Here is a 14,264-nt window from a genome sequence, read left to right on the forward strand (position 1 = left end):
TTCCAGACTGTGTGATTTGGGGCAAGTGGCTTAACCTCTCTGTGCTAAGTGATCTTAGTGGTAAAACAGGGTTGTTGTAAGAACTGGATGAGTTCAAATATGTTATGCACTTAAAAAAAAATAGTACAGGCTACCCCAGTTGTCTGCCTTCTGAATGTAGAGCATTTCTAGGAAAGCTTTTGGAAGCTGATATGGCTTAAAGCAAAGAAGTGATTACCTTAGGACATCTCTTGCTGATAGATGCACAAAATAAACTGTATAAAGCCCATGTGCTCACAGACACAGTTCAGAGATGCGGCAGCGTGATGCTGGGATGTTGAGTGTGGCTTCCAGGGAAGGCGCGTGGCGTGTGGACTCAGTAGGTGGAGCACGTGGACCCAGTAGTTGTGGTTTCGGGAAAACATGTACAGGCCTTTTGTAAAAGAGAAGTGATGTAAAGCAAGCTTGAAAAATCAGTGGAGCCCTGTATGTGGCACATAGATAGTGTTCGTGATAATATCTGCTATGGTTATTATACCAAAAACTATGCGATGCAGGCATTGGGTGTTATTACTAGACCTGGCAAAAGTTCCTCAACCTTCTGCTTCTGAGAAGTGGAAAACGCATTTTACCTGCCTGCTTAGCACACAGGGATTTTTGTAAGAATCAGAGGATGTGAAATAACTTTGCCAGTGCAGTGTGCTGTGCCCATAGATGGTACAACTGCCTTTATTTTGACTCCATCCAGGTCTGTTTTCGCTGGAGAGAACTGCTGTTCTTCTTACAGATTTGCTTTCTATTAGGAGGACAGGTGGGGCTGAAAAGTGATAAAGGTCTATCCTATTTTCTTCTCTGAAGACAAATCTGAGGCCTTGTCATATTTCCTTTGCCGGAGGAAATTCAGCACGTGGTCCCCTCCCCACCTTTGGTGAGAGCAGAGCTCTGCCTCCTGATTCTTCTGTTGTTTGCATCTGTCTGAGCTGTTAGATACATCAGTGTCTTTCCAGAAGTACTTTAAATTACCCTTGATCATGGAATAAAAAGCAGGAGATTTATCTGTTCAATTATTTGCAGATAATGTGGTGATTGAAAGGGAAGCCTGGCTGCAGAAGGTATTTGGAGCTGAGACCTGTATGACAGTTAGACAAGCAGGAAGTGGGTTAGAGTTTTAAAAATTCAGGACCCTGATATGAAAATGTCATTCACTCTGTATTATGATTCTGGAGTCATCATAGTAAAAATTGTAAAGCAGGCACCCAAAGGTAGTAAGATGGCATAAAGAGCCTTCTTCAGAAGAGTCAGGGACGCTTTAGAGTTGGAATTTACTGTGACTGGAAGTTTGTATTGTGTTGATACTACTCTAGAGAGTGATTTATGTCCAGGACTCACAGATCAGAAGACTGAGGTCCACAGGACAGAGCAGGGAATGGGTCAGCCAGCATGGAGATCAAGCCAGCCTGGGGTCCACAGTTCCCCTCTTAGGTGAGGAATCGACCCCAGCTCCCCGCCTCCACTGAGATGCCTCTCCCTGGCTTTGGGATCAGAGAGGATCAGGTCCACCAGCTTCCCCTGCTGTGTGATCTTGGCCAGATACATAACCTCTTAAAACCCCTGTTTTAAGACAGCGACACGAGTGCTGATAATACAGCTCAAAATACTTCAAATTTTTGTCTGGAGTGGCTTCATGTAGAAATTTGAGTAATGCGATGATAAATCAAAAATAAGCCCATAAGAAGATTTACCGTTAATTTTTTATTTTTAGTTGGAGTATGGTTGCTTTACAGTGTGGTGTTGGTTTCTGTTGTACCGCAGCATGAGTCAGCTCTATGGATATATTTGTTGTTGTTGTTGCCGCCCAGTCATGTCCTACTCTTTGCGACCCCTCTTGAGCCTCCTTCCCACCCCCGCCTCACTCCTTGGGGTCATCCCAGAGCACCGAGCTGAGCTCCCTGTGCCAAGCAGCACCTTCCACTAGCTATCTAGAGATAGTATATGTATGTCAGATTTACCATATATGAGATTTTCCATTAAATTTTTAAAATAACAACAACAAAATCCCCAGAGACACACATGGCATCTTCCTCGTAAGGCTGAGGTGAAGACTGAAAGCCAAGCTGCTGGCCCAGTGCCTGGCACTTAGTAAATGCTCAGTACACAGGTGCTTTATTACTGTTGTGTTCTTTCCCTTCATTCTGTCTCAGCAAGAGTGAATGAAGATTTTTCGAATTGTAGTATTCCTATTTAGCACTGGAAACTTTGGGCTCTCGAGAGCTGAAGCATCTTTTATACTTCACCTCTGGACACAATGGGGTGAATACAAGCAGCCGACCCCTCAGTGAAATAGGCCAGATGGGGAAACATTCCGTCTTGGCTTTTCTCTACCGGCTGAGTCTGTACTCTCTGCTGCAGCCTGCCTTCCTCCACAGTGGCCAGAGACAGACTGCCAGGAACTCTTGTGTTCATATTCTAACAGAGCCAGTGGCCAGTTTACCCTTCCTCTGCTTCTCTGGGGAGTCTTGAGGAAGGACCTGCCTTAAGCTGACTCTTATGCATATCCGGATGGGCAGGGGTGAGGGGCGCTAGGATTGACATTTTCTGTGAGAACCTTAGGGACAGATGGACAGAAGAGCAGTTCTTTAGAAGAGGCAGATCTGGCCCCAAAGGAAAGTGTGTGTGTTGTTTCGGGGAGCAGGGGTTCAGGAACCCCGCTTCGAAGACAAAAGACAGCCACTGAGGACTTCCCTGGTGGTCCAGTGGTTAAAACTCTGTGCTTCCTCTGCAGGAGACATGGGTTCAATTCCCAGTGCAGGAGACATGGATTTAGTTCTCCGGGGAAGTAAGATCCCACAAGGCTCTCAGTGCAACCAAAAACCAAAATAAATACTTAAAAAGTTGTTTAAAAAAAAGAAGACAACCACTGCTTTGAGGAATACTGCTGGGGATTCCTAGAAGTCCTTTCTCCCATTTCTGATATTTGTATCAGACTTAAATGAGCATCATTTAAATTGAGTTTTTAAAACATCTCATCTCTTTCTGTCCTATAATTTGACGTTTTGACTGTACTTTAAATGTTTGCGTTTTGGTTTGAAAAATCGTGTGAACAGCAGACAAGCTTATTGTGCCATTTAAGAAATGGTGACCAACTCTTAGAACGGTTGAGACCTCAGTGAGTGGCCCCAGGGCTCCTCATTTTCTCCCTTCAGTATTTTTTTCCGGTTTCCAGCTGAATTCTGGTGTGCAAACCATAGGGCAGGGGCAGGAAGTGTATTTTCATAGAGGTGAGGCCACAGACAAGACGCACTGAGATCTTAGATTCAATATCACACTTTCTTCAGAAGCAGATGGCCCCCAAAGTGCGATGGGTGTCCCCAGTATGTTTCTTTACTGAAACAGCCAGCCGACTCAGCTCAAATCGCTGGTTTGCTGTGTTTCTCCTCCATTAGGTGAGAGCAGGGCTGTGCTCACCATGTGCCTCCAAAGCCTCGCTCAGCGCCGAGCACTGTCAATGCTCAGATGGACGGTAAAGCCAAACAACGAACAAACAAAAACACCCCTGGCTCTTCAGTGTTGTGATCAGTGACCTATTGATAAAGTCTCTGTGTTTTCCAAGATTCCTACTTACTTCCTTTCCAATGTCTCTTTCTTGTGGCCCAGAAGACTTCTTTGGCGCGAAGTCCAGGATCTGTGCAACCACCTGGGAACAGTCAGAGAGTAGAAAGGAAGCCCGAGGAGGCACCCAAAGGCACGGACCCAGGAGACCAGCCCAGGTAGGACCAGGTCCAGAGGCGTGACCCAGCCCGAGGCGTGGCCAGCTCTTGGCCTGCTCAGCGTTTGTTTTGCTCCGTTTGCTTCGAAAATTTTATCCTAAAATCCATGATGTAGTCGTCGGTGGTGAGATGTTCCAAGCAGTGGTTCCTAGACCTCTTTGTGATTTGCCTAGACCTGCCTGATTGGAAAATTAATATTTTCCTGCCCAGAGATGCATAGTAATGATAGGCTTCCATGCCACAGCATTCCAGGTCTTTTATCCTCATTCTCAGAACTTACAATAAAAAAGATCAAGGCTGCCAAGTGCCTTAGGAGGATGTGGCTAATTGGTGGCAAAGCTGGAGTCTGGATTCCAAGACAGAAGTCAAGGTGGGCTTCCAGAGGGTGAGACAGAGGAGTCAAAGAGCAATCATCCAGTCCCAGGGAGGCTGGTGGTTGCATTTCAGAAACCAGCAAGGCTGCCGTGCCACAGCGGAACACGGCCAGTGCAGGTGTGGCCCACTCGTCCGTAGTTTATCAATGCGGCCCGCAGTTGGGTCCTGATTTCCCCGTTGGGGCTCCTGTTCAGCACCCACAGGTTTGGAATCATTCAGAAGTAGAGGGCGGGCAGACGTGAACATTCTGTCCCCAGAACAGACACAGGTCAGGACACTGGAAGCAATGAATAATTTTCTGTGAGTTCAACATAGGGTCTGGTTAGAAAAACCTTCCTTAACAAATTGAAGCCCAGCTTCTGGGATGCTGTAGTTATAGACCTTAAAGGAACAAATGAACAAAAGCTGCAAGGACCAAAAATGCAAAACTTCGTGATACACACTGTCCCGTGTCCATCACCACCCCGCCACCCACCACCAAGTCCCTGTCACTGACTTTGGGTTTCAAAAGCTTTGCAATCCCTTTTCACTTGAAGAGTTTTAGCAGCATGTTTTGCTTTGGCTTTGAACTATGAAGGTCCTGGGAGAAGGCAATTTCATCCCACTCCAGTACTCTTGCCTGGAAAATCCCATGGACGGAGGAGGAGCCTGGTGAGCTGCAGTCCATGGGGTCGCTAAGAGTCAGACATGACTGAGCGACTTCACTTTCACTTTTCACTTTCATGCATTGGAGAAGGAAATGGCAACCCACTCCAGTGTTCTTGCCTGGAGAATCCCAGGGACGGGAGGCCTGGTGGGCTGCTGTCTATGGGGTCTCACAGAGTCGGACACGACTGAAGCGACTTAGCAGCAGCAGCAGCATGGAAGGTCCTGGGTGAGTAAGAGCGGCCCCTGGTGGCCGGAATTTCCAGGCCTTCTGGTGTTATTTTCTGGGTGGCTTTGGTTACGCAGTGCCCTGGGTCGCAACAGAGTGGAACACGACTTAGCAACTGAACAACTGATTATGTGGTTTGAGGAGAAGGCACTTTGAATGTCTTGCATAAACATTGGATTTCTTTAGGGAAATGATGATCATATGGGGCAGAGGTTTCTTTTTTTGCTGAGAGAGGCATGAACTTGAATGGCACCTTTGATCTCAGTTGTTTGCAAAATGGGAGCCTCCTTTGCCTCCCAGAGTTCCATGGCTGTTCCGCCTTCATGAACTTTTTTTTAAAAAATCAGGACAAAGGGTTTAATATTTGGCTCTAAATTGACTGGATGATAGTCTAGATTGGCTTCCCATGATCATGAATCAAATGATCTGGAATCCTACACAAGGGAAGTCACTCCTGGCTGATACCCAACATCCAGCTCTTCTGTCTCCATCTTCATGTGGTTCTGGGATTTTTTGAGAGGTTTGGGAATTACCTGGGGAGGCCTGTGTCCCAGCTGGACTGGGGAGGAATAGCAGCTCAAAGGTCTTTCATTTCTTGTTCCTCAGCTTTAGTCAATTAACTTTGCCTTGAAGACGAATTGTCTCTAATTGGCATGCAAATTGAACATAAGAGGTGCCTTCTAAGAGCAAGCTCAAAAAAAGCAACTTTCTGTTCACAATTTAAAACATGATTCCCCTCCATGAATGTGCCCACGTCTATGGCGCAGGGCTCTGCACTAACTCAGAAACTAGCAAGAAGCGTCCGGGAAACAGGATGTTTACAGGAAGAGAGTGTGAACCCAAGTTACCCCGTGCGATGTTTCAGTGAGGCATGCCACCCTTGGCATCTACAGTAATGATCACCCTAGCATTTGACATTCATTTTGCAGATGGGGCACCAAAAACTATGCCAAATGCTCTACGCATACGAGACGAAATTTTTTTTTTTCTTTAAATGAATTCATTTCCAATTGAGCCCTTACTCCACTAGGCTGGTGGGAACGCCCCTGTCATTGTCCTTGGGAACCCCTCTCCTGACCTGATCTACTGAGACCGTCACCTGTCTCCTCCCACCCCATCATCACTGAGATGTCCACTGGCTCAGGCCCTGTTGCCCCTCAGGCCCTAAGACGGCTGCTTTCACGATACACCTGGCACAGGGGGAACTTTGGTAAGGCTGGGAGCCCTGGTCATTCCCTTCGGCATTCTGGGCTCATCTTATCTTGAACCTGAGGACACAGTTAGGAAGCAGGGAGGGAGGCTGGGAGATTCCCTACTTCCCGTGACCTTCCCCTGCTCTCTCCTCATCGTTCTTGAATGCATTTGTCTTCTCCTTTTCCCTCAACAGATAGCCAGCACTTTTTCTTCGAAGGACACGCTACAGATTTTTACAAAAGATAGAAAATGCCAGTGACCTCAAACTATTTCTACTTTCTACTTGGAAAACACAGAAAGGGCTGCAGTGGCCCTGCTGGACCTGAAGGCAAGAGAATATAAGGAGGAAGGCATACGTTAATATTGCCAGTGATTAGTGAGAGGGGAAAAGGAATTCCCTGGTTTCCCAGTGGTTAGGACTCTGTGCTTCCCTTTCAGGGAGCATGGGTTCAATTCCTGGTCCAGAGAACTAAGGTCCTGCTTGCTGTATATATATATAGCCAAAGATTTGTCCTTCTGCACAAGCCGTCATCTCTACTCTCCAGAGGAGGAAACTGAGGCTTGGAGCACTGTGCCATCCAAGCCCTAGTGGTAGAAAGTCCATTGTATCCCCCTGGAAGCTCTTCTATCCTCTGAATACATAAAAACGGGTTCATATATCCCCAAAGAGGTTCTATCTTCATCCAATAGGGAGTCCCCGCAGTTCAGCTGCTTTGCTTTCCAGTTGTCACAGGGTGTCGCTGTTGTTACTTAGCCCTGCATTGGCCAAACTGTGCAGAGGCTGGGCGGAGCCTCCCAGGTGCTCTGCCCTGCCTAAATCCCTGGGCTCTTGAGCGTGAGGCCCAGTCCCCACTCACGACGAGCGCAACCCTAGGCTGCTCCTCTTACTGCTCATCAGTGTCCACCCTCGAGCACAGCTGCCCTGGAGACGCATCTGGACTGGTTCCAGCTCCACTGTCCAGTCTCTTGGAGCCCTTCCCTTCTTTGGGTACCAAGAACCCTTGCCTTTTAAACACGCACAACATGATGGATCTTATGATACAATCTTCCCCAGATAATGAAGCCATTAGGTTGCACCAGAGGAAACTACAGTTTTGGCAGGTTAAGAAAGATCTTGGATAGTGGCCATTTCCTGTGCTTCACCATCATACTTGCTCATTCTCAGAGGCAGGCGCCAAGCAATATTTCAGAGATAACTGACCTTTCTCACGGAGGGTCCCTAAGAAATTCCCGGGTAAACTTCTGGCACCGCTTTGTCCCTGAAAGGAGAGTGGAAACTCAACAGCCAGCAGTCTTAACTGCTCTTCTTTGGCTCTCAAATGTGAGCAGGCATCAGAATCACCTTCAAGGCTGGTTAATAGCCTGGTTGCTGGGCCCATCCTTCAGAGATTCTGATTCAGTAGGTCTGGGGCTAGGCCTGAGAATGAGCATTTCTGACAAGTTCCAAGGTGCTCCTGGTCCGGGGATCGCACTTGAGAAGCACTGCATTATGCCCGAGATCTGCGTGAGCCGTCGGTCTGTGCTGCTGGGATCCTGGGGAACTTGAACCGAAGGGATGACTGTAGAGGCCATTCCAGGTAGGGGCAGAGTTCCCAGTTGGACCTCTCAGAGGCAGAGCAGGAAGTGAGCCCAGACCTGGGGGTGGATGTTCATTAAAAACAAGGCTGGAGAAGTGATGCCAGATTGAAGAGAACTTGGAGGTCAGGGGAAGGGTTGAGATTTTATCCTACAGGTAACAGGAAGCTGGGGAAGTGCTTTGTGGTTGGTTGGTTTGTATTTAAAGAAGGGTTTATGCGTGCAAGCAAAGTGTTCCAGGAATTTAGGGCCTGATTAATGCACTGGAGTTGGGAGGCTGGAAGGGCCCTAGGGGATGCTCTTTAGTAGAAGGATGGTGGCTGGGAAACCATCCCAGGGGAGAACCTGTTACTGAACCAAACTCGGGTTTGCTTGCTGCACTTGCTGCAAAGCTGATCTGTTGACACTGAGCTGTGCTGAATGGAAGTACAGTGCTTTTTTCAGGCTACCATGTAAGGAGAATGGGCATCTAATGCTCAAAAGATCTAAACTGCTTGATGGCTTTCAGAGAGGGGATTTTAAAGGCAGTATTAATGGATGAGGGTTGATCAGCTCATGAACAGTTTTCTTACTGGTTGATGGTAGGTAACAGGGTGATGCTAGGACAAGCCTAGACGGTGTATTAAAAAGCCGAGTCATCACTTTGCCGACAAAGGTCCATCTAGTCAAAGCTATGGTTTTTCCAGTAGTCATGTACGGATGTGAGAGTTGGATCGTAAAGAGGGCTGAGCACCGAAGAATTGATGCTTTCAAAACTGGTACTGAGGAAGACTCTTGAGAGTCCCTTGGACAGCAAGGAGATTAAACCAGTCAATCCTAAAGGAAATCAATTCTGAGTATTCACTGGAAGGATTGATGCTGAAGCTGAAGGTCCAATATTTTGGCCACCTGATGTGAAGAGCCAACTCATTGGAAAAGATCCTGATACTAGGAAAGACTGAGGGCAGGAGGAGAAGGGGGCAGCAGAGGATGAGATGGTTGGGTAGCATCTTTGACTCAATGGACATAAGTTTGAGCAAACTCCAGGAGATAGGAAAGGACAGGGAAGCCTGGCCTGCTGCAGTCCAGGGGGTCGCAAAGAGTTGGACATGACTGAGCAACTGGCAACAACAACAGGGTGGTGATTGTGGACTCTCAGTCACCAGCTTTCTAGTTCCAACTAGTCTGGTATCTACATACTTTTGGTCAGCATGCAGTCACCATCCTCCACCAGGAAATGTTTATTTATATCCCTTCTGGAGGAACTGGAAGTCCTGTGACTCAATTGTTCTAATCATTAACTGCTTGAGTCTGCTCTTTGGAATTCAGGGAAGGTCAAACAAGAGGTAGGAACAAGAGAGTGGTTTGTACCCAGAAAGGCCCCACAGAGTCTTCCTTGATTTCAAACTCACAGAACCTGGAGATGGTCTGGATGCAGGCAGAGGAGAGAGTCTAAGAAGATGCTAAGGTTCTAGACCAAGAACCTAAAAGAAGGATGCAACATTGGAAACTAGAATGTCCAAAGTGAGAACTGCTATAGGGAAACTGATCAATTTTAGACACATTGAAGAAAAGACCATCAGGCTTTCTGGGAACCCTGTTGGCATGGTCTTTATGTAAGCTGGCCCCTGGCTGGGGAGGAGTGATACTTTAACGGGGTGATGATGGAGCATTGTGGCCTCAAATGCTCTAATATCCTCTTGGTGGCTTCAGTTATTTACACAAGTTATTCTCAGATAGCTTGGCTCATTCCTGTGCTGCTGCTTCCGTGCGTGCGTGCGTGTGTGTGTGTGTGTGTGTGTGTGTGTGGTGTGACTCTAAAACTATATTTAATAGCTTAGAAACAGATCAGGGTGAAAGATTGAAAGATAGTAAGTGAAATCATAAGGGATGGTGTTTTCCAGACTTCTCAGATCACAGGACTTACCCAGGTGTTTATTTGTTGTTTTTTTGTTTTTTTTTTTTCAGGTGTTTGTTAAGTATATAAATTCCTGGGCCCCATCCTAGTCCTTCCAAATCAGAATCACTAGATGTGGAGTCAAGGAGTCTGTGTTTTGAATAAACACCCTGGGTGATCGTTTCCAGCCAGGACATTTGTGAATAGTGATCGACTTCTAGGTTCACCTTCTTGAGAGTTAAAGTACCCCGTGTCTTGACCCCCTCCCTTGAAGAGGCTGATCTAGTAGGTTTGGGGTGAGGTCCCCAAATCTGTGTTTAATGAAAAGGCCATGTGACTCTCAGGGTAAAGTTTGAGGCACACTGACCCCGGGGTGACTCTCAGGTCAGTAGCCATAGCTGACTTTTGTTTGCTCTTCTGTGAAGTTTATATATATATATAAATATATATATATATGTATGGCTCAGAAATCAGGGATAATTAGCACACATTAAACTCCTGCCCCCTCTTATCTTCTGCTCTGTGTTTTTCTTTCCCTGAATGCCTGTTGGGAATCCATTTGGGGCCTGTGTTTCTGGAAGGCACTGGGAACACACGCATCCTAGGAGGCTGGGGACTTCGGCTCCAGCAGATGAGAAGCTTGCAGTGAGGAAGTCAGACATAGAAGTAGGAAACCAAGGGAAGATGGGCCCTTTCAGGCAGTATCACAGCTCTGAAAGACACCAGTGGGTGTTGTGATAGACAGTAAGGAAGAAGGGAGTGGCTGGTTTGGATTAGACTGGTGATTAAAGTGGGGATCTCAGATCAGCAGGCTCCGCATCACCTGGGAACTTGATAGAAATGCTAAGTCTTGGGCTCTTCTCCAGGCTCTGGGGTGAGCCCTCCCCAGAAGCAGTTAGGTTGTTCTGATGCACCCTAAGGTTTGAGGACCATTGGATTAGATGGTCAAGGAGGGGGATGATGTTGTAGCCACACATTCCGGGAAACAAACTCACTCAGAAGGACGATGCAGATAGTGGAGTGCAGTTTCTTACACCGGCGGGCCCAAGGCAGAGTCTCCTCTTAGCCAAGGACCCCGACCAGCATCTGTGAAAATCTTTTATATCCCATGTGTACACGTCTGAACCCACCACTCCAAATTCCTTGGGACTAACGTAAACCCAGGAAAATACAATCCCAATAACCCCATCATTCACGTGCTATGTGCTCAGTCAAACAATTAGCCAATAATCAATAAACCCGAGGTTACACTCTGATAGATACAGAAAAATTTATGGCCTGTCTGGAGGAAGGGGTGATTAGTGTATGTTTTCTCTTAGGCGATGACTAACCTAGATACTATCTTCAAGGTTCCCCTGTCTGGAGGGGGTCTTATCCTTCTGTTGTTGTTTTCATAGGCACTAAACACAGAGTTCAGAGTCCATTGGAAAGGTGGCCGAGCATGATCAGCATGAACAGGCCTAAGATGGGGTCCAGGCCCTATGAATTCCTTCTTCAGTGATACTTGAACTAAGTTTGGAATGACAGAAAGCGGGCAGGCAAGGGAAGATCTAGGGGGAGGATCAGGCAGTACACAGACCTGAGGGGGAAATGAATTTGTTAGAGAAAATGAAGGAGGCTCGTGAAGGAGCGGGAGGTGGGCATGGGCCAGGTCAGCCAGGCTTGGGCCTTGAAGGCCAGCTATGGTAAGACATCCAGATTTAGATACCATGAACCAATATGTGTTCAGCAGGACTGCTCTGGTTGCTGTATGGAGAATGCAAGGGAGCAAGACCGCAGGCCAGGAGGTCTGAGGAGAGGCCATTGCAGGACCCTGAAAGCTGCAGGGGTGCCTGGAGCCAGGACAGAGAAGCCCATCCTTATTTTCATGATCTTCTTTTCTCTGTCCTCCCATGGGAACCTCTGTAGATACATCATTCCTCGTTGCCTTCCCTGTCCCCAAGAAAGTTCAATCCCATAGATATATTGTGTATGTCTGTGGACTGTGGTCTTTGCACGGCCACAAACCAGGTGGTGCCAGTGGTAAAGAATCCGCCTGCCAATGCAGGAGACGCAGGACACTCTGGTTCAGTCCCTGGGTAGGGAAGATCCCTTGGAGGAGGAAATGGCAACCCACTCCAGTATTCTTGCTGGGAGAATCCCATGGACAGAGGAGCCTGGCAGGCTACAGTCCATAGGGTTGCAAAGAGTCGGACATGACCGAGTATCTGAGCACATAAACATGCTCAGATGTAATAGCTAAGGGTTTTTTTCTGCCTCCTGAGAGCCAGTTTTACCCTTCTGTGGATGATATTGACCCATTGATGATGCAAGGACTAGGGTGATAACAGTGAAGATGGAGAAACATATGCGGCTTTGCATATCTTGCGTATTTTGAAGCTAAAAAGATGCCAGGACTTGCTGAAGGATGGGATTTAGGAGGGAGAGAAGAATCAAGAAGATTCCTGAAGTTTGGGCTTAAGCAGTTAAGTAAACGGAGACATTTGCTGACATATGAAAAACTGGCCTGATCGGGTCTACCTGCCAAGTTCCACAGTCACAGACCCAGTGTCCAGGAGGAAACCCTGTTGCGTGTGTGGTACCAGTCTGACCAGACAGCGAAATGACTATCACAAACCCTGTCTCAAACTAGGGGAAACTTAGGGCGGCCCCCCACATTTGAGAGAAGAGCAGTGTTCTCCTTTGTGCTTCACAGATGGCTCATTTCCTGCTGTATACCTGTGGTCTTGTGATTGATAACAAGAAACATATATTTGGTCTTCATCCCAGCCCTGGCACTGAGCTCCTAAGACCTTTGGAATTTCCTAAGTGGTGAGAGCAATAAAGGTGTCTTTTGTTATGCTAATGAAGCAAATTTTGGAAAGCACTTAAAAGTGGGGGCTGGCTGCCAGGGGAACCAATTCTGTGATTGGAGGGTTGGGACCTTGAAAATTAAAAACTTAGAGGTTCCTCTGTAGGGGACTTATTGTGCTGACTTTTTAATTTTTATGTATTTTAAAAAATATTTGCTAATTTATTTATTTTGTCTGCATTGGACCTTAGTTGCAGTCCTGGGATTCTCTCTAGTTGTGTCCTGGGCTTAGTTGCCCTGTGACCTAGGGGATCTTAGTTCTCCATCAGGGACTGAACCGAGTGCTGTGCATTGTAAGGCAGATTCTTAACCAGTGGACCACCAGGGAATTCCCACGTACTGACTTGTTAAAAAAATCATTTTTATTTTTTAATTTGAAGTGTGTTAGTCACTCAGCTATGTCTGACTCTTTGCGACCCTGTGGAGTGTAGCCCACCAGGCTCCTCTGTCCATGGAATTCCCCAGGCAAGAATACTGGAGTGGGTTGCCATGCCCTTCTCCAGGGGATTTTCCCAACCCAGGGATCAAACCGGGGTCCCCTGCATTGCAGGCAGATTCTTTACCATCTGAGTCACCAGGTGAAGTATGGTTGATTTATAATGTTGTGTTAGTTTCAGTTGTACAGCAAAGTGATTCAGTATATATGTATGTAGGCTTCCCTGGTGGCTCCGTGGTAAAGAACCCGCCTGCCAATGCAGGAAATGGGGATTCAGAGTCCAGTCCCTGGATTGGAAAGATCCCATGGAGGAGGAAGTGGCAACCCACTCCAGTATTCTTGCCTGGGAAATCCCATGGACAGAACAGACTGATGGGCTACATGGGGTCAGAAAGAGTTGGACATGACTTTGCGACTAAACAACACCAACTACATATTCTTTTTCAGATTCGTTTTCCTTATCGATTATTTTTGAACCAAGGCCACTGCATGCTGGTCAGTGGACTCAGGACATAAACACATACCTTACCCAGCAACTCTGTGGATGAATGCAGGTGACCTGAGGGGTTATATGAGGAAACTGAGGTTCAGAGAGGTTAAGGAACTAGCTAGCCCCCAGGTCACACAGGTAGAACCTGGCATGCTAAGGGCTAGAATCCAGTTTGGTTTGATGCCAAAGCCCAGGCCCACAATCATGAGGCTGAGTTCTTACAGGTGCCTGAAAAGATTTGTGTCGTGGTCTCCATAATTAGAAAGCAAACCCCACTCTGTTTTAAAGAAGGTCAGTTCTCAGACCTAGAAAAAAGAAAAATCGAAAAAGATCTGGTCAGTTTTATGAGCAGCGGCCGAGGGCCGGCGCTTCATTACCGCCCCCCCCCCCTCTGTTTCTTAAAGCAGTGGATTCTGTTCCTTTAAACGAAGCTTTCTGAAGTCCTGGATTCTGGATCCCGGATCCGTAACAGGCTCCTGCCAAGGCAGGGTGTGTCGCAGGGCGGGTGTGGCCGGTCCAACTTCTGACTCACTGTTTATCTCTGGCAGGAAGTAAACACGGGGAGGAGAGAGGGAGGGAGGGAAGGAGGGCGCTCGCGGACTTTTGACGCTGGCTGGGAAAGAAGGTCTTGTGCTGAGTTAGGTGTGTGTCTGCTCTTCTGGTTTCAGCCCAGAACCTTTAAGAAGTGAAGAATAGTGCTGTTCCAGTCTGAAACAGTACTTGGAAAACAAAGGAAATTAGAAAGTAGAGGGGGACAAGCAATCAGCACCTACAGACAACTGTTCTTAAAATATTAGTGTGTTTCCCTTAGAGTTCTCTGTTTATTTCTAGTTCTTCCTTGATTGTG

General features: G+C 47.1%; 1 protein-coding gene across 15 annotated transcripts in view; it reads left to right on the top strand.

The window, feature by feature from the left end:
• TACC2 (transforming acidic coiled-coil containing protein 2) overlaps positions 1–14,264 on the top strand; it is a 233,646-nt gene that overhangs the window by 42,938 nt on the left and 176,444 nt on the right. For 13 of the 15 annotated variants that reach the window (XM_055560964.1, XM_055560970.1, XM_055560975.1 and 10 more), the window contains one exon: positions 3,634–3,746. In XM_055560964.1, coding sequence (XP_055416939.1) covers positions 3,634–3,746 — 113 coding nt within the window. The remainder of the gene's footprint in view (positions 1–3,633; positions 3,747–14,264) is intronic. The other 2 variants (XM_055560966.1, XM_055560969.1) reach the window with 1 other exon arrangement.

The sequence above is a fragment of the Bubalus kerabau genome, chromosome 22 (assembly GCF_029407905.1).
Source record: "Bubalus kerabau isolate K-KA32 ecotype Philippines breed swamp buffalo chromosome 22, PCC_UOA_SB_1v2, whole genome shotgun sequence".
NCBI lineage: Eukaryota > Metazoa > Chordata > Mammalia > Artiodactyla > Bovidae > Bubalus > Bubalus kerabau.